Below are 26,031 nucleotides of genomic sequence, written 5' to 3' on the forward strand. Positions count from 1 at the left end.
GGTTACCATGGTGATGCAAGCAACACGGAGTCCGTCGCTCACCCTCAGGGCAAAAGTTCCCCAAGATTTCCTAGCCGACCGCACCTTGCCTGATTTTGTTTGCATTTTTCCCCGCCTGGCCAAGCTCTTACTGCGGCAGCAGCCTGCTCTGTTTCTGGACCATCCCCGCACACTCCGGCTTCCGGGCCGGGGCGGGCTCCTGTTCCCTTTTCCCGGCTGCAGTGGGCGTCCCTGGGCATAGATCCCAGGGTCATAATTAATCTGCTGCTGCGGCACCCATGGCACAGCAACAGAAGGAACACAGAAAACGAAAGACACAGACGACAAAAAAAGAACACAGAAAACAAAAGTGAAAGTACACATAGCAGCTGCAATAAAATATGAGGCCTACGGGGTCCCGCTCTCGGGGACGAGGGGTCCGCTCAGGGACGAGGGGTCCGCTCAGGGACGAGGGGTCCGCTCAGGGACGAGGGGTCCGCTCAGGGACGAGGGGTCCGCTCACGGACGAGGGGTCCACTCAGGGACGAGGGGTCCGCTCAGGGACGAGGGGTCCGCTCACGGGACGAGGGGTCCGCTCAGGGACGAGGGGTCCACTCACGGGACGATTGGTGCACCACTCCTGACGACTGAAAGTTCTGATTTTCCCGGGTCTCGGCACCATTTGTCGCGTCCCCCTTGCCCGCAAGGAAGACGCAACACCGGGAATCTTCTTCCAGTCGTTTATTCTGGTTCTCGAGATCTCTTACACTCTACTCTCTTCTTCATCTTCTTTTTCTTCATCTTCCTCTTCCCGAATGCTCCTACCAGCCTTAATAAAGCATCTCAAGCCCCAATGCGAAGCTGCCACGTGGAGCTTTCTCATAGGGTGTTAGAAAACCACGCACCAACTCTCCCAATTAAGGAGTTGTTTGTCACAAACCACAGTCGAGCCAGCGCCATCTTGTAATGGCGACCGCAGTTCGCAGAAACGGCTCACTACAATTACCATGCCTCATTCTAAGGAAAAGTGCTCTTACAGAGGTAAAGATTTGCCTAGATCTTGGTGAGCAGAATTGAAACCATCTAATTTCTTTTATTCAAGAGGCTTAAATCAAACCAAATTTACCAGTTCCTAGAAATGAAATATGCAATTCTAAGAGAGCTTGCACCCAATCAGAGGCAAAAGTGATTTGGCTTTGTTCTATTCATTCTTCAAAACTAAACATAACACGCAATTAAGGAATTTGTGTGTGGGAGGTGCTGGGATGGAACCCAAGGTTGTGCACAGGCTAGGCCAGTGCTCTACTGGCCAGCCACACCCCAGACCCTTTCTTTTTTCTTCTTTTACTGTGAGATGGAGTCTCACTAAGTTGCCAGCCTGGATTCAAACTTGCAATCCTCCTGCCTCAGCTTCCTGCATAGTTGGAATTGCCGTGTGCAGCACCCTGCCCTGTTCACCTGAGGGATATAAAGGTTTCTCTTCATGATTTTGGCCCAGCTTGCCATACATACACTCCACATCCAGCATCTAGAAGGCGTGGGAGGTAGCCGCTTGCCAGCATCAGGACGGGGAGGGCTGCTTCAGCCTCTTCTCCTTGGTCCAGCATCTTCTCACAGGGGCGCTGACTCTCCTCTAGGAACAGAATCACGGACAATCTGAAATCAGGCTTCGACCAAGTTGAAAGGCAGACAACTGACTTAGTGGGAGGTTGCCACAGGTATGAGTTGCTAGAATACCTCAAATCAAGAATCAGAGAGATCATTCTAAGTATCATTAAAAAAAATCAAACAGAAACATTGTATCTTCCATCCTGAAGTCTGTGAACCATGAAATTTCAAACACAGAACCAAAAAAAAAAAGGAGTGGAGAAGAAGAGATGGTCGACATAGAAGCTAATTTCACATTTCCCAAGACAATCTTAGGATTTACCTCTAGAATAAGAGTGCATTATTTATAAGACAAATAATGAAGGCAAGGTTTAAAAAAGTACTTTTATTGGAAAGGTAATTTCTGACCTGATACATAAAGAAACAGTTTACAGCCACCTACAAAAATCTCAGAGGAAAAGAAGAATAGCGACAAGAATCCCTGCACAGACAGCAGGTCTGTGGAAATGAGAGCTTGACCACACAGGGACACCGGGCTCCCAGCAGAGCACCTGCTCTGTGTGTAATGCGTGGCGGAGGGACAGTGCTCTGGGGACAGGGTGGGAGGAGCTCAGCATGGCAGGACCAGAGAAGGCCTGCGGGTGGCAGGAGGGTGAGGTGGAGGTGAAGGTGCATGTGACACTGGGGGCAGGGGAACACCACACTCTGCTCAGATCACCATTCTGAATCCTCAAAGGCCTGTGCCCACTGGTCCCCACTGCCGCAATCAACTCTGTGGCTTATGTCCCTCTGTTCAATTCCCCCGCAACCCCCCCCACAATTGCACCATTGTTGGCGCAGAGCAGCCCCCACTCTGTCTCACAGGACCTCCCAGGGCTGAGGTGTCTTCCAAAGACAAGGAAGGCTTCTCCTAAATGACGGACCTTTCCTTGACACCCCCTACCCTGTCCGACACGGAAAGCAGGAGACCCAGGAGCACACACACCTGGCGGGCTGCACACCCCAGACTCCACCCTTCGGATGAAGAAAGCCTTCTTTTTCTTCCTTAGGTCAACACGGGCCACACAACGGTAATGGTGCCTTTCCATCAAACTGAAGACCCAAAGCTGAGAAAGCAAAACAGGTAGACAGGCGTCTCTCTCCACACTGGTGCTTACGAAAAGAGTGAACACCTAAAGAGGAAAGTGGGTCAAGAGCAAAGAAGTTGTGCCCTTCATCTTCCCTCAGTGATGCAACTGAATGTCCTCTGGTCCCCAGGGGCACTCCCAGGTCCCTTCCCCCATGGACGCCAGTCTCAGTGTACCTGCTTGTGATGGGCAGTCAGTCCCAAACACTGAGGTCAGGTCAGAACCACCTCAGCTGTATGTGTCCACCTAGGAGGTCCCCATGGCCTATACCCAGTCTCCCCTCCAGGCCACAGCATGGCCTCAAAGCCATGAGCATCCTGACCACACCACTGGCAATGAGACCTGGTTAACAGCAGTCAACTTTGTCAAAAAGAAAATGAATTCATAACCCCCCACAAAAAAAGAAATAAAAAACATTAAACTCTATTAGCTTCCAAAAGCATATCTTTCTCATATCGTATCAACAACTACTTTACCCATGTTTTGTGAAATAAACCTAAAATGCTCACATAAAAACTTTTTTGAAACAGATTAAGTATTATATTAGTCAGCTTTTGGTTGCTGTGACCAAAGGACATGACAAGAACAACTTGGAGAAGGAAAAGTCTATTTTGGCTTGTGGTTTCACAGGTTCAGTCCATGGTCAGCCTACTCATAGCTCTGACCGACAGGTGAGAAACAGCAACTGGTGGAAGGACCTGGTAAAGACAGTCAGGAAGCAGAGAGAGCTTGGGCAAAGACCAGGGGTAACATAATTCCTAAGGGCAAGCCACCAGGGATCTACTTCCTTCAGCCCCACCTCCATTCAAATGATTAACCTGTCAAAAAGATCAATCCACTGATGAGATCACATTTCTCAGAATCTAATCTTTTCACCTTTGAACATTCCTGCATTGTCTCACACATGAAGTTTGGGAAACATGTAGTATCCAAACCATAATATTCTGCCTCTGGTATCCAAAATCTCATGCTCCTCTTACAATGAAAAATATATTCAGTTCATTTTCAAGAGACTCCATAGTCTTCAAAGTTCCAGCATTGCCCAAAAGTCTGAATCCCAAGTCTTATCTGAGACTCAAGGCAAACTCAGCATGAGTTCCTGCAAAGATCAAACGCAAATTATATCTAGCCAATATATGAGGCACAGAATAAACATTTCCATTCCACATGGAAAAAGAGGTGAATAGAAATAATGAGTGGGACAAAAGCAAGAACAAACAAGGTCTAAGTCCCACAGCTAGCATCCGGGACATGTGACATCCTGATGTTCTCTCCAGAGGGCTTGCATAGCTCGGCCCTAGGCCCTTGCTGATTGCAGCCCACATGGCCTCTCTTGCCTTTCTTGGCTTGGTGTCTGCAACTTTGCTCAGTAGACATTCCATATTAATAGCATCTCTTAGTCTCAGGTGTCTTCACGGCAGCTGCGGCTTCCTGCTCACATAACACAGCACTTTGGGGGTAGCCCATTGGAACTCTGACCCTGCTATATATTGCCTGGCCTCCCAAACCATGAGCCAAAATAAACTTTCCTCCTCTAAGTGTTTGTGTCAGGTCTTTTTGACACAGCAACCAAAGGCTGACTAATACAATAATAAACTGTTTCCAAAAGTTTTTATACGAGCATTTTAGGTTTACTTCACCAAGTACTGAATATGGGTTTCCTCTGAAGTCTCCAAGACCCCACACTTGAGTGTCCTGAATTCCTGCAGAATGAGCATCACCTGGATGATACCAAGGTCTGCTGATATCTGAAGCAGCAGCCGGGCTCCTGGGACCACAGCTGCAGTGGCTTCTGAGTGCATGAAGGACTGAACAGAGCTGAACAACTACTTAGGTGCCCCTATATAAGCAGGATTCCCATGGTCTCTTCTCAAAGGGATTTTTATGTTTACACCTTTGATTCTGAGATAGGTGTAATCTTGCCAATTCCTTTGAGACCTTCAAACTGTGTTTCCTATCGTCTTTCCTATTGTGTAAAGTACTTAGCATCTCTTTAGCAGCTTTAATCTCTTCAACAACCATAACTTCCTTCACCCAAGTTTTACATGCACTTTTCTGGCCAAGTTTTAAATTTTTTCAATCATTCCACTCCACTTTCTACTCCTGATTCTCATAGCAAACTTAATTAAACTGCCAGCAATATCCATACCACCACCTGAATGCTGTGCTGATGTGAAATTTCCTCTACCATACTAATTAATCCATTAGTCCATCACTAATTTATCATTAAATTTAGCCTCAAAGAAAGTCTCAGCAAAAAGAGAACATGGCGGCGGGCGCGGAGAGATCAAGTCTCTGACCTCTTCAGCTGTGCGGGCATAGGGAGTCGTAAACAACCTAAATCTGTTTGCTCAGGATCACTAGGCAATGCTGAGCTGACGTGGATCTGGGGCGAACAGTCTGGGCCTCTCAGAACACACACTGAGCCCAGATCGGCTGAATTCAAGCTCCCGTTCGCCTGCTTCCCGCAGACAAACAGCTGTGACTCAGCAGTAATCCATCCGGCTGAAACAACTGGTCAGCCCTTCTCATCCTACGGAGGTAAATGCCTACCAAGCCTTCATAAGTAGTGGCCACAGGTTTGAAACAGGGCTTGGGAGAGACAGTAAGGACCCACCCGTTGCATTGGTCGCCCGGCAAAGGGAAACGAACTGTCGCCATTTGCAAGAGACACCACTATGGCAGAGAACTGACGTCATCAGACTGCGGTGGAGGAGATAACTTCATTGAAACCTGCGGCTACAGGTGTGTAATCCCCTAGCCTTCCCTCTCCACACACTGGGGAAAACTTAAGGGCCCCTCTCAGCTCTCCCGTAAGGGCCCCTCCCAGCTATCCCGTGAGTGCGACAACCAGCCTGAGGGAATCAGAGGTGGCGCAGGACCCGCGGCGTGGAACTACCGCTCCCACCAGGGCTGACTGCTGAGGTCTCTTGCACCAGCTACCGGGGGAGTGGCTACCGGAGGGCAAGTAAAATTCGCTGAGGATTCTCAGCCCCAAGCTCTACAAACTTAGGGTCTGAGGGAATGGCAAACTGGAAGAGTGTGCCCAGTCGTTCATGGAAACAGGGCTCCTGGGAGCAGCAGACCTGGCGTGTAGCCAGTATTGTGATGAGCGGCACCCATGAGAGGGGCCTGGCTAGAGGAAAAGTGGGAAGTGACTAGACACAAGAGGAGGCCCTAGACACTCAGGATTGGAGACTCGCCCAGTCTGGGAGGAGCTGCTGCACAGTGATTGGTTCCCGCGTATTGACAGGAGAAACTTGACCTGGTGGGCACAGCGCCACCTACTGGAAGAGAAGTTAATCAAACTCTAAGACTGCATTCATTAGTTTTTTTTTTTCTTTTTTTCTTTTTTTTTTTTTTGATTTGGGTTTTTCTTTCATTTTCATTTTTCTTTCTTGTTGTTTTTTTAATTTTTTTACAATTTTTTTTAATTTTTTTTCTTCTAATTTTAATTTTAATTTTTTTTTATTATTATTATTTTTTAATTTTTTTTCTTTTTTTATTTCCTATTTTTTTCTTCTTTTGTCTTTTCATTTCTCTTATCCACCCTTCCTTGAATTCTACCTGCTTACTCTCATTCTCTTTAGTGACTTCTTCCCCTCCCTTCTAATACCTTTCCTCCCAAGCATCAAATAAATTTATAGGAGTAAACAGTAACTCAGCAGTCAAACAGAACAAGAAGTAACATGAGCAGCTTCAAAAAGCAAGGAAGAAAAGGAGTACAAACAATGCAGGACAGCCTAAATATTCAGGAGGACCTAGAGTCATCAGAAAAAAGGTCATATAAAGAACTCAAGGAACACCTTAGACAGATGGAATGGAACCTTAAAGAGAATACAAGACAGCAAATTCAAGCAGCGAAGGAACACATTGAGAATGAATTACATAAACAGATAAAAGAAGAAGTTAAGCATCTTTATCAGGAGATAGAGATTATAAAAAATAATCAAACAATAATTCTAGAAATGAAGGAAACGATAAACCAAATTAAAAACTCAATTGAGAGTATCACTAACAGAGTGGAGCAAGTAGAAGCCAGAATGTCAGATAATGAAGACAAAATATATCATCTTGAAAAGAGTCTTGCCAACTCAGAAAGGCTGGTAAAAAATCACGAGAAAAACATCCAAGAGTTATGGGATAACATAAAAAAACCAAACTTACGAGTCATCGGGATAGAAGAAGGTACAGAGATTCAAACCAAGGGAATGAGTAACCTGCTGAATGAAATAATTACAGAAAACTTTCCAGAAATAAAAAAGGAAACAGATATACAAATTGAAGATGCATACAGGACACCGAGCACACAAAATCACAGTAGACCAACGCCAAGACACATTGTTATGAAGATATCCAATATACAGAACAAAGAGAAAATATTAAAAGCTACAAGAGAAAGGAGACAGATTACATTCAGGGGTAAACCAATAAGGTTAACAACGGATTTTTCATCACAGACACTGAAAGCAAGAAGGTCATGGAACAATGTATTTCAAACACTGAAAGACAATGGATGCCAACCAAGAATTCTGTATCCAGCAAAATTAAGCTTCAGGTATGACAACGAAATAAAAATCTTTCATGATAAACAAAAGTTAAAAGAATTTGCAGCCAGAAAACCAGCATTGCAAAGCATTTTGAGCAAAACACTACACGAGGAAGAAATGAAAAACAATAAACAAAACCATCAGTGGGAAGTGCCTCAGTAAAGACAGAGGGCGAGGGGAAAGATAATCATGGAGAAACAAACTAAATTTTTTTAAAAAAGGATAAACAATCAAACATGGATGGAAGTACAAACCATATATCAATAGTAACTCTGAATGTTAATGGCTTAAACTCTCCAATAAAGCGACATAGGCTGGTATCATGGATTAAAAAAACAAATCCAACAATATGCTGCCTCCAGGAGACACATCTGATTGGAAAAGACATACACAGGCTGAAGGTGAAAGGATGGGAAAAAGTATACCACGCACACGGTCCTCGTAAGCAAGCAGGGGTGGCCATCCTCATATCGAATAAAATCGACATCAGGACTAAGTTAATCAAAAGGGATAAGGAAGGACATTATATACTGTTAAAAGGAACCATTCACCAACAAGACATAACAATTATCAATATTTATGCACCAAATAATGGTGCTGCGACATTCATAAAACAAATTCTCCTCAAGTTCAAGAATCAAATAGACCACAACACAATAATTATGGGTGACTTCAACACACCTCTCTCACCATTGGACAGATCCTCCAAACAAAAGTTGAATAAAGAAACTATAGAACTCAATACCACAATCAATAACCTAGACTTAACTGACATATATAGAATATATCAACCATCATCAAATGGATATACTTTTTTCTCAGCAGCACATGGATCCTTCTCAAAAATAGACCAGAGCTTTGTAATGTTGTGAACAACCAATAAAAAAAAAGAAAGAAAGTCTCAGGACATGGGGGAAATGTCATAAATGACCTCCAGTCCTATTTCCAATAGAGTCCTCCTCCCCTTCTGGAACCCCAGGAGCACAATCTTTACTGTTCGCAGTCCTATTGGCATTCTAGTCTTCTGAGCTTCCACAAGAAATGACCATTAAGCTCTGCTTAAACATTCTAAGGTTTATCCAATCTGCATCTCCAAACTTTTCCAAACTCTTCCCACAAACCAGTTCCTAATGCCTCTGAACTACATCACAGCAACAACCTCACTCCCAGTACCAATTTCTGCATTATCAACTCTTTGTCACTGTGACCAAAATACCTGACAAAAACAACTTAGAGGAGGAAAAGTTTATTTCAGCTCATGGTTTCAGAGGTTCAGTCCATGGTCCGTCAATTCCATAAGCTCTGGACCTAAGCGGGAAGAGCATCATGGCAGAAGGACCTGGCAGAGGAGAGCTGCTCCATTTTCTACAGCCAGAAAGCAGAGAGAGCTTGAGTGCAAGGAACCAGTAATAGCAGAATTAACCAGGGCACGGCATCTACTTTCTCTTGTCACACCCTATCTGCCCACAGTTACCCATTAGTCCATTCAAATGACTAATCCATCAAATAAATTAATCTACCAATTAGCTCTCACAATCTAATAATTTCAATTATTAGATTGAGCAATCTTGTTTTGCCTCAAGCATAAGCTTTCAGGAGACACCTCATATCCAAACAAATATCTTCAGTTTCCAAAAAACATATAATGCTGTTGCTAATGGTCATATGAGTGTTTCTCATTGTCTGTTGTACTCCAGAGTCACATGTGGAGCTTCCAAAGCACGAAGATTTATCCATCTTCTCTGCAGACCCATGGGCCCAGGCATGGACTAAAATCCCCTTTGCTCTACCATGAGCTGACTTACACAAAGAGTCCCCATCCCAGGACTGAGGGTGAACAGTTTCTTCAAATCACAAAAAAATTCACAATAATAAGGAAGCAAAGACCTTTTGTGCACAGGTTCACTTGCAGCAATATCTGAAAGTGGGCTCTAACTACAGGGTTCTCTCACCTGGCCATCAGCACACCCTGTGAGAAGCTGCTTACTGTCCTCATCGATGAACAAACTCAGGAGAGGATATGCTGTGGGAAGGAGCACAAATGTAGTTGAGAAACTGAGGTGACCTTTGTTCTTAGAAAACCCACAGAGTGTCCCTAGGCACCTAGCTATTGTGCTGGTCATTTGTCCGTGAATAACAGGAAAAGTCTGTACAGCCAGATATCCCTGACTGCAGTGCGAGATGTCCTTGACTCAGCAATGAAGTTCCTGGAAAGACCAAAGAATGCTTGAGGCCTAAGTTCTGACCTAATGACCCACAGCAACGACCAATCAGCATGAGACAAGGAAGATATCTGGAATGTCAGGATTGATTGATAACATGATTGATAACATTGATTAATAACATGATTAGGAAACCCTGCAGTTTAGCAAATACACTCTTGCAATCGCTCGCAGCCTAAACCAATCAGTTCAAACACATCCACCACTTGAACCAATCACCCTTCCCGACTTGTTCCCACCAATGAATATGCTAATCAACGTTAAGAGTTGTGTTTGATTTTCCCACGATGTGAAATGATTTGCTGTGTGATGTTGTGATGCATAGAGTATCCCCCAAAACCTATAAATCCTCACTGAACTAAGGGCCCAGACTCATTCCTCAGGACCACTGCGTCAGAAACGGTTGTGAGTCCAGGCTTGAGCTTGTAATAAAGACTCTAGTGTGACTGCATCAGATTCAGCTCCTGGATTACAATCCCCCTTGCTCTGGAGGTCTACGGGGGTCCCACAAATCTGGTTTAACATAGTCAGCACCCCAGTGCCTGGCTCCATCATGCTGGACCCGAGGCTCCCTGACAGCATTCCTGTCAGACACTCTCAGCTCTTCTGAAATAACTTCCTCACCAAGGTGTAAGAACTGTGAGTGAACACAAAGCTTGAAAACTACACAAGCATAAGGAAAGACAGGGAAGTAATCCCAAATTAAAACCATGGGGTGGCTATGAGTTAGCTGGCTACAGGCGGAACCAAAGTATTGCTTCCCTTCCGCCTGCACAAAGCCTGCTGTGCCAAAGCACATCCGCTGCAACCACCCAACAGCTGTGGGTGGGAGCAGGCCCAGGAGCTCATCAGCAGGTCTCACGGGGCAGAGCAATTCCCCCTCAGCCAGGAGTAACTAAGTGACTTGGGATAAAAAGAGCAACTAAATGAATGTCTGGTTTCTTTAAAAATTGTTGCCTAGAATCATTTCCTTCAATAATTTAGGAGAACTAGATAAATGATATTAGAAAACACTCTATGTCCTAAGTAAGCTATGACATCCGAGGTCAAGAATCAGGAATGCCCTGGATGCGACACCTCTAAGTCCTGCTGCCCCAGGGGCACTGAACAATTACTGCATTCCACAGAACTTGGGCTTCACCCACCTGGGATGAGGGTGGCTCCAGGAGCAGGCTTCACCAGGTGGGGCTGAGCTACACTCCTCTGTTCCTTTGTAACCCTACCCCTTTGCCCTTTTGGGGATGTTCTGTGGGACCTCCCCCTGTGTGTCCCCTAAATAAGAATGAAGAATTCCTATGGCTCTCTCTCTCTCCACAGAAACTTAACTTCACAGAGCTGTCCCTGGATTATTGAAAAGGTCCTTCTGTGTGGTTGCTGCCTTCTTGGTTGTTTTCTTGAGTTATTGGAATAGCCAGATTTTGTGAACCCAGCATCAGGTGGCCAGTGGGGATAGATGGCGATAGTCAAGGGCACAGCTGTGTTCTTTTTGTTTGTTTGTTTTTGTTTTTATGTGATGTTGAAGATCAAACCCAGTGCCCCACGCATGCCAGGCGAGTGCACTACCGCTTGAGCTGCATCCCCAGTCCCACAACTGTGTTCTTGATAGTCAAATAGTGACTCCACATAACTCATTTTGAGACAATCATTCCAACACACTTCCAAGAAATGTGTGTTACCCCTGAGACTGGTAAGTTATTCACACCGTTAGGTCTCACTGTTCTGCACCCAGACACACCTCAGGGTACACCACAGTCTTTGGGAAATACAAGAGAGGCTCTACCAGGTCACCAGGTACCTTCCCATCTAGATGGCACTGCAATTTACTCAACCCGGGAAAGAGCTCGCCCATTCTAGTCTCCCGTTTTCCTTCCTCCAGTGAGACAGACACGCACACAAGGAGTCAAACCAAGCCCCAGGATTCCAGCCCAGGAGCGGCTGGGAGACGCAGGTGTGGGCTAGGTAATCCTAGGGCATCACGCACAACAGCCTCCCATACTGTGAGGAGATCAGACCCCAGAAACATTTCACATTGCCTAACATTCAGGCCCTCGTTGGAATAATCATGTGTCGGTTTCATGTGCCACCAAAAGACACGATTACCCTGAATTCATGAGCGGTACAGATGCTCCCATCCTAGTAGTGGGGTGGAGCAGGCCAACCTTCCTCAGCACGCTCTGGGCCAACGCAGGTGATACCTGACGAAGTCCTCACATCCTAGGCCTTGTCTCTAGAGGACAGTGGAGAGCTCACACTCCCTGCAATCAGGCACTGAATCTGAGAGCCAACGACTGTGCACCTTTCTAAACAGAGAAGTTCAGACTTCAAGTGTGTGTTTCAAGTGTGTGTTGAAAACCTCAAGGACATTAACTGTGAGTGAGTCTGTTCAGTCTGTGGATGGAGAAAGCAGGTCTCTACTCAGAAGGCTGGTGGACTCAGGTCCACCACCTCAGGAGCTGAATGCCTCACAGCCTACTCAGCAAAGCCAGAGGACTCTTGAACTTACCTGCAAAAACAGATGAGCTGTACACTAATGTTCCCATACAGTGGTCCCAGACCTTTGGACAAACAGACATTTCTTCAGGAAAGGTAAAAATCTTACCATTACTGCTAAACCTCAAACTAAATTCTACCCAATTACAAATTAATCTATGTAAATAATTATAAAAATTGAAATGAAAATATGCAAATAGAACTATAACTAAGTGTATTCAAACCGTTAGGTCTCTCTGTTCTGCACCCTGATAGACGGACCTCGGGGTACACCATAGTCTTCAGGAAATACAAGAGAGGCTCTACCAGGTCACCAGGTACCTTCCCATCTAGATGGCACTGCAATTTACTCATCCAAAGTAAATTGCCAAAGGGTGTCAAAACCAAGACACCACTTCAATCGTCTCTAACCCATGGGGAGAGGGGACTTCCATCCTCTCTAACCCACGGGCTGAGGGGACTGAAGACACAAGCCCAGGACAGGTGGGAAACAAGCCTGCGTGTGCAGCCAACTTCCCTATGGGGGGCATAGATGGAAGGCAGGAGCCCCTCAGCAGGGCTGCATCTGATGGGCACCCTGTCCACTGAACATGTGATTGAGCACCACACAGTGCGTCCACTGGGTCAGACAGTAACCAGCACCTGGGGGAGTGGGCAGTGCGAAGGATAGAGCGGGAGAGGGGAGATGGCCACTCCTTTATCCCCAGTCCTTGGGAGAGATCTGGAGAGTGACCTTGGTTGTGAAGGAAGTTCACCGGCCCAGCGGGCACGGGCCTCTCACACAGCTCCCCCACCTCATAAGCACAGCTCTGCCCTCTGTTGCGTCCCGATGGCCACCTCAGAGGAGTCCTCTGGGTGCGTCCTCTGAGTGCTCTCTTTGAATCTGGTGAACAGGACAGGTGGGGCCTTGGCTGAGCTCGAGTAGGGCAGCATCCAGCGGCAGCTGGTCAGGGGTGCAGCAGGACGTCTGTCCCCACACCTGCACCAGAGCCGGGGAGAGCAGTGCCCTGTGGTGGTCCACCCCGGCTTCACCACACAGGTGTTCCAAAACGACCCAGGCAGGCACCTAACGAGTCATTTTTCTGATAGATGTCGCGACCCTCAATTTTCCTTCCAAGGCAGTGTATAAAGTCCTCCCTTGGTTAATAAAATCCCAACAATGTCAGCTGACTTGGGCCTGGGGGGACAAACTCGCCTTTTCCTCCATTTCCTTTAAGCATGGATTAGTTCTCATTGAACACCCCAGTTCTGAACACTGGGTCTTCTGCTCTCAGTCACCAGAAACACTGGATTATAAATTAACCCTTTAGCTCTCAAGGTCGAGGGTCTGAGGAGAGTTCCTGCAGCCAGTCACACCTGTGTGGGAATGCAACAGGCCAAGGAGCAAGCAGCTGGGAATCCCAACCCAGCTCCCAAACCCTGCCAGATTCCTTTTTTGTATGAAAAGTAGAGAAATTCCTATTTCTCTACTTTCTTATATAAGCGCACTAGCAACAAGCCACACATGGACAGTGATCGTCAAACAACAATGCACCAATGTGCTTGAGCCTTTGTCCAATATCAGAAGTCAGCCCAGGGCCCACCCTACCTTAAAGCTTCTGTCTTCAGACACTGAAATGAGGATTTGTCCCTGCCAGGGACAAAATTCTGCAGCGGTCACTGGGCCCTGATGGCCCTCCAGTTCCACCAGCACAGATGGACTCTAGGAGAATTGTGAAGAAGATTACTGGAGGGATGTTCTGGAATGAGTATCATCAAGAAGTCATAATATACCACAGAGAGTAGTCCCTGCTGAAATAAATTCTACTTTACGTGTCCACTCTTCCAACTGTGGAACTAGTCCTGTGTAAGCCTGCAAGTGAGGATCCCAAAGGCTGAGTTCCTGGGGGGCTCAGGCTGGCGCACATCAGCAGGACAGCAGCAGACGGCAGCCCAGCACCAGGCCCGGTGCCCCACACCCAGCACCTCTACTGCACCCTCCTGGGGCTGCTTTCTGCTGCCAGAGGCCTCTGGCTCCTGTGGGAGGGTGCCGGGGTGCTCCAGTGTCTTCCTCTGACTCATCTCCCTGTCCCTTCTCCTCTTCCCCCTTCCCTCTCTCCCTGGACACACCCATGATGCCTTCTATTCTCCCAGCCTCTGCTGTCCAGGGAGTCACACAGCATACAGACTCCTCCCACAGCCCAGCGGCAGCCCAGGGGCCAGCACTAAAGCTCACACTCTGAGATGGCCTGAGAAAGAGGCGGAGAGAGCACCAGGGGCCCCAAGAGCCACAGCCACCTCCCTCATGTGTCCCTTGGGGTCCCAGCACCTGTGGGTGGGGAACTCTCCTCCAACTTTACGGCACTCAATCTAGGCAGAAGAAACAGCCCTGATATTCAGAACACATATTTGTGTACATGCATATAGAGAGAGACTTAACGTGCAGACAATGAACTCTAAAAACTTTCCTCAATAATTCAACAGACAACCTTGACAAGCACATTGTGCCAATTGCCATCAGACAGTTAAGGACAGCAGGTGAGATGATCGTGCACAGGGGTGAGGGTAGCTGGAGCTGTTCTGAAGCACACGCTCTGTTCTCTCTAGGTTCACTTGTCTACACATGACATTATATCCTGAAAGGTACTATAAGTCATGTCCTCTAATAGCGTATGATTGTATTTCATAATTAAACGCTTCATATTCCCTTGTAACTTTCAGAGCAAACTCTGTCATGGGTAACTGCTTCCTTGCTGATGCTCTGCTCAGAGCACCTGAGCCGGTCAAGGGCTGATTCAGTCACTTGGCAGTGTCCACTCCTGTCCACTAAGATTCACTTGCTTGGTGAAGACCCACAGGTCACCTGCCTGCTGCTGAGGAAGCCCCAGGCTGGCAGGGGCTGGAGAGCTTCTGGAGCAACTGCTGCCAGCTCTGATTCACAGGGAGCTTCAGGTGTGCGGCTGGGACCGCAGCCAGCACTGTCCACTGTCCCTCTCAGGGCACTCGATCCTCAGTCAGGTGATAACAATATTAAGTACCTTCCCATTCGTTTTGGTTTTGCTTTTCCTGGCATAAGATGTCAATCCTTTCATGTTAGTGATATTCTTCTTATGACCCAATGCTGATCAATAACCACATGTTTGCACTTTACATCCTTAGTGCCAAAACACGGGCTTCTCAACTGCTGACAGGAACTCCTGGAGCCCTCTGCCACACACATGACACACCTCCTCCAAGGTCTACGACCCACGTGACGATGCTCACTTCACTTAATGTGAGCCTCGGTTTCACATCAGCTCCAAAGTCATCTGGAGACAGAAATGTCTTCTCTGTGTCCCCAAATGCCAGCACACACTGGGCATGATAAACATTTGCCATTTTATACCTGACACCTTCCTCCTCTATGTTTTTTAAGGTGGTTGGTCAAGGAAAGCTATAGCACCAAACCCACACCATGACCTGTGTAGATCCAGCAAACAGATAGCAAGGTGGGGTGCCAGACTTGGGGAAAGCCCCAATCTGCATCTCAAGCACTATATGCACCCAAAGGGAACAAAGTGCCCTCCTTCACGCTCCCACATCCCTTCCCACGCCCACTCAGCAGTACTTACCAGGAGTCAAGCGCCAGCTCCAGACGAACATTGTGTTTAAGACTGCCAACCTAGAGGAGGCTACTGCCACTTCAACTAGGCCCAACTAGGAGGTAAGTGAGCACCCCGATCCTTTGTGGAAACAGGCTCTGGCAAGAACGTGGATGTGGCACTCTATACCACAAGGGCTCTGAAGAGATCCCCAGGGTAGAAGCATGCTCAAGACATCAAAGTTTTACAAGCACATGCTCAAGTCATCCCTGAAGTTCTAATGGTTTATCTCAACAGTGCTCTTTAATTCTAGCAGCTTTCCAATCTCAAGCTAAAGGTGTATTTTCATTGTTTTACAAGCACATGCTCAAGTCATCCCTGAAGTTCTAATGGTTTATCTCAACAGTGCTCTTTAATTCTAGCAGCTTTCCAATCTCAAGCTAAAGGTGTATTTTCATTAAATCTTTATAAAAATACATCAAACTAAAACTACTACTTTAAAAGGAAGAGCAGAAAATTTTTTAAAAAGGGGGGAGCAGGGTCTGAGCACCTGAGTGGCCCCACCAGCCCTGCACCTCCCGGGTTCCACAGTAGCCAGATCTTACCTCCACATCCAACACCAACACTCTGCTGCCAGCACATGCTGCAACAACACGGTCGTCTGGACTAAATCTTAAATACAGCACTTTTTCCAAAAGCGTGCCCATGACGGTCCCTCGAGGAACCAGCCCTGGAGAAAGTTTCAGGCATCAGTTCGGCAGTCACACAGCTTGGAAACCACAGGAGGGTGACAGTGTCATTCTCTACCCTGACATCACCAGGGGAAGCACAACCACTTTGGGATGATTCTGGTTCTTTCAACGTATCCAGATAACTGAAAGTGTCCGGGGCTCAGGACCTATTCTGGTGGTAGAGTCCCACCATAAGGACATCCCCCAGCCGGCCGGCAGGGCCCAGGGGGTTGTGGTAAGCACGAGGAGTGGAGCTAGCCCAGGAGTCCCGCCTTTTCATGTGGAGCTGTGCCCAGGGCCCACCTGTGCCACAGAGCAAGCACTCCCTGGCAACCGTCCTGGCCCCTGCCCTGGCCCCTGCCCTCACTGCAGGCACCCAAGACACTCCACAGGGATGCGTGTGTGTCACTCCAAGTGTGGCTGTGGCCAGGTCACCCCTCTGGACTCACTCAAGGGCTCCCTAACAAGCACCCCACCATGCCAGCGTCTTTCCAGAAACTGGGGATAGCACCTACAGGACAACTCACTCAGGTAATAAGGAGACACAGAAAACACCAATAACCAGAGACAACAGCCATGGAGACGACCAGAGGGAAAACTCTGCTACGACAGGGACCCAGCAGGAGAGGCAACTGGGTGCCAGGTGGTGGCCAGAAATGGCCCATGACAAAAGAGACACAGGCAGAATGGGCAGTGGCTCGGTGCAGAGGGGTCACATAAGCAGATGGAGCCACAAGGGGAGGCCCTGGGGCAGGACTGGTCTGCACTGCTCCTCCAGCTGGGGGTGGGGTTGCAGCTTTTGGACTCATGCTCTGCAGGAGGCAGGGGACCCTGGAGGGCTCTGTGCAGAGGGGTCCCATAAGCAGACTGACTTTAAAAATGTTCTGGCTACGGGATGAGTGGGCCTGGGGAGGGCAGGGAGGAGGGAGACTGGGAGAGGCTGATGCAAAAATCCAGACGAGAGCCTGGGGGGCAAGTCTGGATGCAGCCGTGGGGGTGCCAGGAGTTTCCAGGGCGGCTGTGGTTTGAAGGTAAAGGAGACAGAACTTGATGACACAATGGAACTGGGGCCGAAGGAAGGACACTTGAAGGTTCTGACCTGAATGCCAGAGGGGGGAGTCTGGGTGACCCCAGAGGGGAAGGCAGAGGAAGAGGTTCTGTGGGAAGGCAGGTCCACGCTGGCCATCCTTCATCCTCTTAGACATCGGGGAAATGTCCAGTCAAGAGAGGGGGCCCAGCCAGGGAGCAGAGGGTGCCGTCAGCACACAAACTATAAAAAGCCAGCAGCGTGGCTCCAATCGTGGAGACAGGGACTTTGACGAGACAGGAGAAGTCTGCACTACACCATTTGGGGCTAGAGAAGGAGGAGCAGGCATGGAGGTTGCAGGCAAGTGGCCCCTAGGCTCAGAGGTCTGAGCTAACCAGACCCAGAGGCCAGTACCTGCCGTTCTCCAAGTCCAAGCACAAATCCAATCAGCATCGGACTCGGAAGTCCTGGGAACTATGCTCTCCAGCCCAGCGTACCCACGAACCAAACACATCTATGCCAGTTCCCTCGAAAGACTCGGGAGCCACATCAGTGGCTTCAGCTAGTGAGGACCACTGTGCCAGTTGCAGGAGAGTCTGTCCTCACTCCACTGAAGCTCCAGAACACCAAGGTGGACACCTGCAACCTGACTCTGCTCACCCAGTGCTACACCTCAGGGCTGAAGTTCTGCTCACCGTCCTGGGAGCACACCAGGTGGGAGAGAAAGTCTGTGGGAGCCTCCAGTGAGCAGCCCAAAAGAAGCTCACAGGCACAGTTCCTTCTGCCTGGGAAGGCCGCCTACCTACAAGGATCTCTAGAATGAGTCACCACCAGGGGTTCCTCCTCTGCACCCCTACATGAGCACACATGTAGTGCATGTGTCTGAGCTTGCTCACGGCCATACAGACACTGGAAATACTACACTGTGCAGATTAAATGAAGGTGGGATATACCCTATTACTCCGCTGACTGAGTGAGCACTTTGCATTTTTTAGAGTAGCCTTACAAACTCAAATTCCTCTACGTGGTCCCCACCTAACTTGTCAGACTCACCTGGCAACGTTCTCCTAACAGTGCCATGCATCTCACAAGACCTTCTCAGTTCTCCAACAGCCAGCGCCTCATGCACAGAGGCTGTGTGTGCCCAGACCCCTCCGCCTCAATGCCAGCCCCATCTCCAGCTCCAGTGCCACACCCTCAGGCCCACACAACACGAAAGGCTCCATGCCCACCTTCTCTCTGCCACCCACACATGCACTCCCACAATTCACAACCACTTGCTTGTCCATGGGGGTGTTCTGTCTCACACTCTAAGCTGTAAACACCACCACAGTTGACACACCCTGCCCCTTCACCCTGTCTCCAGCTCAGAGACACCCATGTGACCCTGCACCTGACCATATGTCTTCAGATTGTCATGAAATTCAGTGTTTAAAATAAGAAAGCAAAGAAGAAAGCTCAAGAGCCCTTCAACCAGGAGACTATGTGTCAAGTGGGCCAGTCTGGGGGCAAGGTGTGTTTACATGCCTGCCATCAAGTGAAGAGCCCCAGGATCCGAGCTCCTAGGATAGGCAAGTATGCTTAAGGATGATTTTTCCTTCTGAATATGTTTTAAAATATGTTTTCTATTTACCTTTAAGTGACTTCTCTCTGCATTCATCCAGGTTCCATATCATAAGATAATCCTGTGATGCAGAACAGATTAGAGGTGGATTCTCTTTATTTCCAAAAGCCATAGCAGTAATTGACTGAAGGTGTCCTTGTAGGATTAGAAGCTGAAAAAAAAAATTTAAACCAAAATAACACAGATTACATTAACACCTAAAAAAACAAAAGAGCAAAACAACATTGTTTCAAACCTAAGAAAGTAAATAGATGGGCTTTTCAAATATATTCATTTCATGTTTTCATTTTGAATTCATTCATTAAAATTCCTGCTTATGTACAGTGAATCATTCTCAAGTTAACCATGTCACTGAATACACGGAGGGCAAAGTTGCCCAAACAGCATCAAAGAAATGGTGGCAGGGGGCTGGGGGCTGGTGACCTTGGACTTAGGAAAAACACCTGCCCCTGGTTGACCACCTGGTGAGAAGGGTCCCTGATGCTCCACAGGCAAAGCTGGTTCCCATGCAGGGGGAAGGCACAGTACAGCATGCCGCAGGCCAGCTGCACATGAGACGCAGCCTCCTTGGACTCAGCCAGGTACTTCTCTGTAATCATAGTGTCCTCACAGTCACCGATGCAGGACACCTCCTGGGCCATTTTCAACTTTGATCTGAAAACACAAAGCACAGGAAAGATGATGCAGATCTTATATTTGACACAAACAAGAGTCTTCTGTTCACGATTGTTAGCACGACTACTTGCATCACATCATATCTAAATGACACACCTCCTCCACTCCAAGAAGGAAATCTCTAAAGGAGCTGGAGGCCACCCACTCCCCAGGGTCTTTCCAATTAGCAGGTTTGTACTGGACCCCACACTTCCCACCTCCCCAGTCTTCTTCCAGGACCAGGAAGTGAGGGCAGCTGCCTCACAGAAGCAGAGACGACAACAGATCCCTAAGCTACTGCATAAAGCCTTCAAAACACCAGTGAGCAGACCAAATACTGCCATTACCTTCCATCTGCTCATAGCCAATGAGCCGGAGGTGAACTGCATGCAAACCCAGATGGCTTAGGGCTAACCTGTCATCAACACTAAGTTAGCAAGTGCAATCAGCGAGGCACAGTAAGAGTGAAAGCTAATGAAAGAGTGACAACATTAAAAACCGTTTCAGATTTTCTCCTACTCCGTACTCTGTCGCTTCATCAGTGTAACCACCACAGACACATGTGGCATGGCCTGGAGGCCCTGGACTCTGCACTGCCCCTGCTTCCTGACTCGCTCACAGACCTCTGGGTCATCCTGCTGGCCTAGCTACCTGGTGGTCAAGTTGCCCACACAACCAAAGGGTGACAGGGTTCATTCAGTTTGGAGAGACCTGACCAGGGCTCAGGAACAGAGCAGCAGTTACAATAGAGGAGCAGGAAATGGACAGTGGACCAGAAAGGAGGGCACAGGGAAGGACAGGGAGGACCCTGAGGCCAGGGAGGAGCCGGCACCATCAGCAAGCAGGGCACCACAGGGGGGCTTGTCTACCTCAGCTGACCCTGGAGAGCTACCAGAGGTTGCTGACAAAGAAAGAACACTACAGCTGCCATTAGGAAAACCCCCACGTTGGCCAGGCAGCTCCCAGCAGCCCACTCACACTCCAGTGAGACTGTGCCCACCTGTGCCCGAGCACTGCTGAGACAGCTGTGAGAACGTCCCCGAGAGGAAGTGCCACGCTGTCCCTGCCTTCTTCAGTCAGGCACACTGACGGGGCTGAGCCTTGCAAGCCATGCGTGGCCCTGAGACTAGGTCCTGCATGCGCTGTGGCGAGGTGGCCCCGAGCAGGCCTGCCTTCCTCGTCCATTGTCCCAGGCCCCACCACACTGGCTCTCTGGCTCATCCCTCACCCTGACACGTGCTGCTGCAGCCTCTCCACCTCTCCTTGCCCTCTCCTGCTGAGCTGCCTGGCCCCTCTTGGTGTCTTATCAGCACCTCAGGACAGCACAAGGAAACCGAGAAGCTACAGTCACCTCCCGGAGGAGGTGAAGCTACAGACAGGGAATCCATGTCACCTCCTAAGTGCAGCTGAAGCTCACAGGTTAACCAGGAAACAGCAACACAACAGACTCTGCAGATTATCTCCTGGAAAACATTCAAAACAATTGATAAGCAACTCCAGTAAGAGACTTGGTTAAAAATGCGTGTCTCAGAATTGAGGCCCAGTTATCAGGAAAGCAAGGAATAAAGATGAATATGGAGACACCGACCTTACTCTAACAGATGCTCTGTTATGATAAGTGAAAGGCAATTTTTAATGACTTGGAAATTCTCAATATTTGAAGAAAAAATAAAAATATGTTGACTATTTTAAAGCACATTTGTCACCAACTCACAATTCTGGTTTCACTTATTCTATATTTGCGGAGATACAGTGAGTATCATAAAAAAATCAGAAACACCCCAAATGTCCAACAGCAATGAAATGTATAAAAAACATTCTGTATTCACACAAGGGGGCGCTCTGCAATAATAACAAGTACACAGGAGTCACCTGGGATGAGGAAAGCCAGAAGCTCAAGCTGCTATGGACAGGAGCCAGCCAAATGACCCAGATGGTGTCTGTCTGGGAGGGAGGCCAGGTTCTGGGACTGGCAGATATGCTCCTGGACCAGAGAGCTGATCCAGCTATTCCCTCTGTGCCCCTCCACCTGATGCAGTGGACCTGAGTCCCAGTGGGCAAAGCGTGCTGCCCTCTGCTGGCTGCAGCCAGGGCTTGCGGCATGTGTGGTGCACACTGGCACATGAGACAGCCTCATAATCTGCATTCCCTGACCCACAAGCACTGCCCTCTGGCAACGGGAAGCCAGCACTGTCCCTTCAGGCTGCCTCACTCCTTGGCCAGTGCTTGCTATTCTGTCCCTCTGGTTAGACTACGCAATGTGCCTGATTCACACCCAGCTCTACAAGGACAGTGCGTCTACTTTCTCACTATTGTCTCGGTACCTAAAACAGGACAGGCACGCCACACTTACCTGCCGACCAAATGAATCTACAGTGCCCTCTAAAGGAGGGGCTGAGTGTGCATGGTCCTGGCATGAGGCACTCACAAACAGAAAGCCTGATACAAGTGGATACAAGTGGGCCAGCGTGCCAGCAAGAGTCCACCCGTGCTCAACGCTGTGCTTTCTGCTGAGCACTGTTTAATATCAGCTCAGAGATGAAGAGGTGTGCTCCCAGCCAGAGCCTGAGAACCATAGAGGCCACAGCTGTGTGCTAAACTGAGCACCCCACCCCCTGTGCTGTCTGCACCTGCTGGAGAAGCTGTGTATCTCAGCAGAGCCCTGCTCACAGAGACAAGGCCCTGCCTTCAAGGGAAACCACAGGGCTTCTGATGAGAACAAAAGGACCCTAGAAAATAACATCAAATCTGCGCTGACACTCTGAGTTGCAAGACTGCAATCTAGAGAATCACCACAAACTCGGAAAAAAACTTAGAGCAAGCAATATCAAGGTCACATCTCACAGTTAAGATTCTTGATAAAGAACCCAGAGAATGCTCTTCTGCTACCTTTCCAAATAATATCTCTCCTAGTAATAAGCTATTTTCCAGACACTGCACAATAATCCTGTAGAGGGGCCAGGTGTGAGAGGCCTCTGTACCATCTACGGTAGCAGGGGTCTTTCCGAGCACGTGACCTTGCCATCGCAGTGTGCACTCACTTTGTGGAGGTGCTAAAAAGGAGGTTAAATTAAAATGCGCCCTTGACGCCCCACAGTAGGAATCCACCTAGACTTGCCTCCTCTAAATACTTCAAGCCTGCCCAAAACACCTCGCTGTCCTCTGTGCCACGAACACAGAAAGATGAGAAAAGCCAGCATTTCCATGGCCTCCAGAAGTATCTCAAGTCAACGTAACAAGGAGCCAGCCTGGGTCCTCATCTCAAGAGTGGCATGAAGGAACAGCTGTGAGACAGTCAAAGGCATTTATAATACTTAAAATATGCCCTTGGACTCTTCCAGCCTATGAAGGAGACTCGTACATCTCTACTAAGAATCCAGTATTATCTTTTTCAAATGGTTAACAAATATATGAAATACGTGTTCAACATCTCTAGCAATTAGAGAAATGCAAATCAAAACTACTCTAAGATTTCATCTCACTCCTGTCAGAATGGCAATCATCAAGAATACAGGCAATAATAAATGCTGGCGAGGATGGAGGGGAAAAGGTACACTCATACATTTCTGGTGGGACTGCAAATGGAAAGCAGAATGGAGATTCCTCAGAAAACTCAGAATAGAACCACCATTTGACCCAGCTATCCCACTCTCTGGTTTATACCCAAAGAACTTAAAATCAGCATACTATACTGACGCAGCCACATCAAAGTTCACAACAGCTCAATTCAAAATAGCTAAACTATGGAACAAACCTAGGTGTCCTTCAATAGATGAATAATAAAGAAACTGTGTATATATATTCAGTGGAATATTACTCAGCTTTAAAGAAGAATGACATTACGGCATTTGCTGGTAAATGAATGGAGTCAGAGGATGTCATGCTAAAAAAAAAAAAAATAAGCCAATCCCAAACAGCCAAAGGCCAAATGTTTTCTCTGATATGCGGATGCTAATTCACAATGGGGAAGGGGAGTGGGGAAGAATAGAGTTACTTTAGATTAGGTAGAGGGGAGTGGGGGAGGTGGAGAGATGTGGTTTAGGAAGGATAGTAGAATGAAACAGACATTGTTACCTTATGTACATATATGACTGAATGACCAGTGTGATCCTACAACATGTACAACCAGAAAAATAGAAATTACATCCCATTTAGGTAGGATAGACCAAAGTAAACAAATGCATTCTATTGTCCTGTAGAAAGAATTAAAACAAAAGTTATTTTTTAAAATGAATGAATAGAAAGAGAGAGTAGACAAAAGCAAACGGGAGGAAGGAGAGGAGGGCAGGGCAGCACTGGGGTCCACAATGGAGCAGATCACGAACGTGTCAAAAGGAACCCCACTGCCACACCCAGGGGAACACCCTGATAAAGACTAGGACAACATGCCACAAGAAAAAAACGGACGTCCAACCTCCCGGCAGGGCTCCATAGAACACTCCACTCTAATTAATCTGAAAAAAAAATCTCAGCACAAGCAGGAAACTCTAGCCAGAGAAGGCTTGGCGGGCGTGGGTCTTGGTTCCCTGAGCCACACCTCACCAGGCAGAAGTGCGAAGCTGCGGCCTGAAGAGAAAGCCCTCCAGAACCCCTCCCAGCACTGCGTTTCCCACCTGGCAGCAGGTGGGAGAGCCCGGGTGGACTCGAGAGCGGGAGGGACTGGGATGTTGGGTGCCAGTGCAGCAGCTGTCAAGACCAGTGACCCCAAGCTGCGCACACAGGTGGAAGGAGCACAGCTGAGCTGGGGGCCGCCACGGCAACCATGCAGCTCCCTGCCCACACACCATCATGCCCGTTCACTGACACCCACTACACACAGCAAGCAAAGTGCTGAGCAAGCTGGAGCTGCCAGGGGACAGGAGTCAGAGGCACTGGGGCTGCAGCCACTGACCAGTGCAGCCTGCCCTGCTCCTTTGTGGTATTCCAGAAAGGCAAAGCTGGCCAGCAGTCACAAGAAGAGTCCTTCCAATGGACCCTCCACAAGACCGGGATCCCCATGCTAAAAGGGTGCAGTCAAGGTGCAGTCCAGCTCCCTGCTTTAAGAGCCGCTGCCTACGCACTCCCTGGCTGACACCTTCAAAAAAGAAGGCATTGCCCCTGCACTTCTGAGCAGCCCCATGGTTCCTTGAGTGTGTTAGACAAGGACACAAAGAAAAGACCACTGACTCCAATTAAAATCAAATTAAAGCAAGCTTATTATTTCGATCGACCAGGCTTCCTCTCCCAACAAAAACCGTGGGAACAAGACAGCCCTGCAACTTTCTAGAAGTGCAGCTTTATAGCCCAGAAAGTTACACCAAGGGGGGTTACAGATAAAAAAAAAAAAAAACTCTGAGGAGCATAACACAAATGGTAGTTTACATTTTTGCTGGCCTCAACATCAGAATTTATGAAGGTCATTAGAGCCTCAGAGAGAGTTGTTAACCTGGCCAGGGAAGGCCAGGCATGGGTGAGTTCAAGGCACGGGCAGGCATTCCAAGCAAGTTTAGAATTCGCAGTAATTTATATAAAGCTAAAATTAGCTTTTTATGCCTTCGTGGCAAGATGGTTCCCAATTTTAAGAGGGAATCAGGCTGGGTTTATCAATGGTGCTCAGCTACACTGAAAACTACCCACACTGATTTCTCTGCACTCCAGCTGCGTTCAGAGCTTGCCAACAGCAGAACTCACTGCTTGCAGAGTCTGGTCAACAAAAATTCACCAGGAAAGAACTCAGGACAAAGGGGCTTGGCCTCAGGAGCAGTTTGCAACAGTGTGCCCAAGGCATGGGGAGGAGCCGTCCACTTAGGTTCCCACCAGGTCAGCAGGACAAAGGAGGATCAGCGCCCATCTGACGGGATGGCAGGGGGTCAGGACCAAGCCCAGAAGGGCTGCCATGCTCAGTGTGTGCTCACTCCTTCCAGGAACACAGAGTGTGCCACCCCACAATCTGCAAGTGCTCTCAGGTTCTACTCTTGAATTTTGGCTCAGTTAGCCACTTGGGATCCTTGGATCTCTTTCTCAAGTTCATTGTCTATTTTAGTCAGTTATTTCACTGCTGTGACTAAAAGACCCGACAAGAACGATTTTACAGGAGGAAAAGCTTATTGGGGGCTCACAGTTTCAGAGTTCTCAGTCCACAGTTGGCTCCATTCCTAGGGCTCGACTGAGGCAGGACACCATGGTGAAGAGTACAGCAGAGGGAAGCAGCTCATGTGATGGTCAGAAAGCAGAGATTCACTCCACTCACCAGATACACAATATATACCCCAAAGTATGCATCCAGTGCCCACCTCCTCCAGCCATGCCCGAACTGCATTCAATTGCCACTCAGAGGATTAGTTCACTGATGAGGTCCAAGCTATCGTCACCCAGTTATTTCACCTCTGAATGTTGTTGCGCTGTTTCACTCATGAGCTTTGGGGGGACACGTCACATCAAAACCATACTGTTCAGTTGAGGGGGCTGTTGATTGAACTG

General features: G+C 48.1%; 1 protein-coding gene across 1 annotated transcript in view; it reads right to left on the minus strand.

Annotated features, from left to right (window-relative positions):
- Window positions 1-26,031, minus strand: part of WDR27 (WD repeat domain 27) — a 189,775-nt gene that overhangs the window by 153,003 nt on the left and 10,741 nt on the right. The window contains exons 2-9 of the mRNA XM_081296596.1: window positions 19,380-19,572; window positions 18,928-19,069; window positions 16,142-16,266; window positions 13,565-13,678; window positions 11,990-12,041; window positions 9,217-9,287; window positions 2,573-2,759; window positions 1,492-1,612 (exon numbers count right to left, since the gene is read on the minus strand). Of these exons, the coding sequence (XP_081152722.1) occupies window positions 1,492-1,612; window positions 2,573-2,759; window positions 9,217-9,287; window positions 11,990-12,041; window positions 13,565-13,678; window positions 16,142-16,266; window positions 18,928-19,069; window positions 19,380-19,559 (992 nt within the window). The 5' untranslated portion in view covers window positions 19,560-19,572. The remainder of the gene's footprint in view (window positions 1-1,491; window positions 1,613-2,572; window positions 2,760-9,216; window positions 9,288-11,989; window positions 12,042-13,564; window positions 13,679-16,141; window positions 16,267-18,927; window positions 19,070-19,379; window positions 19,573-26,031) is intronic.

This window comes from Spermophilus citellus, assembly GCF_964194105.1.
Source record: "Spermophilus citellus genome assembly, chromosome: 5".
NCBI classification, from domain to species: Eukaryota; Metazoa; Chordata; class Mammalia; order Rodentia; family Sciuridae; genus Spermophilus; species Spermophilus citellus.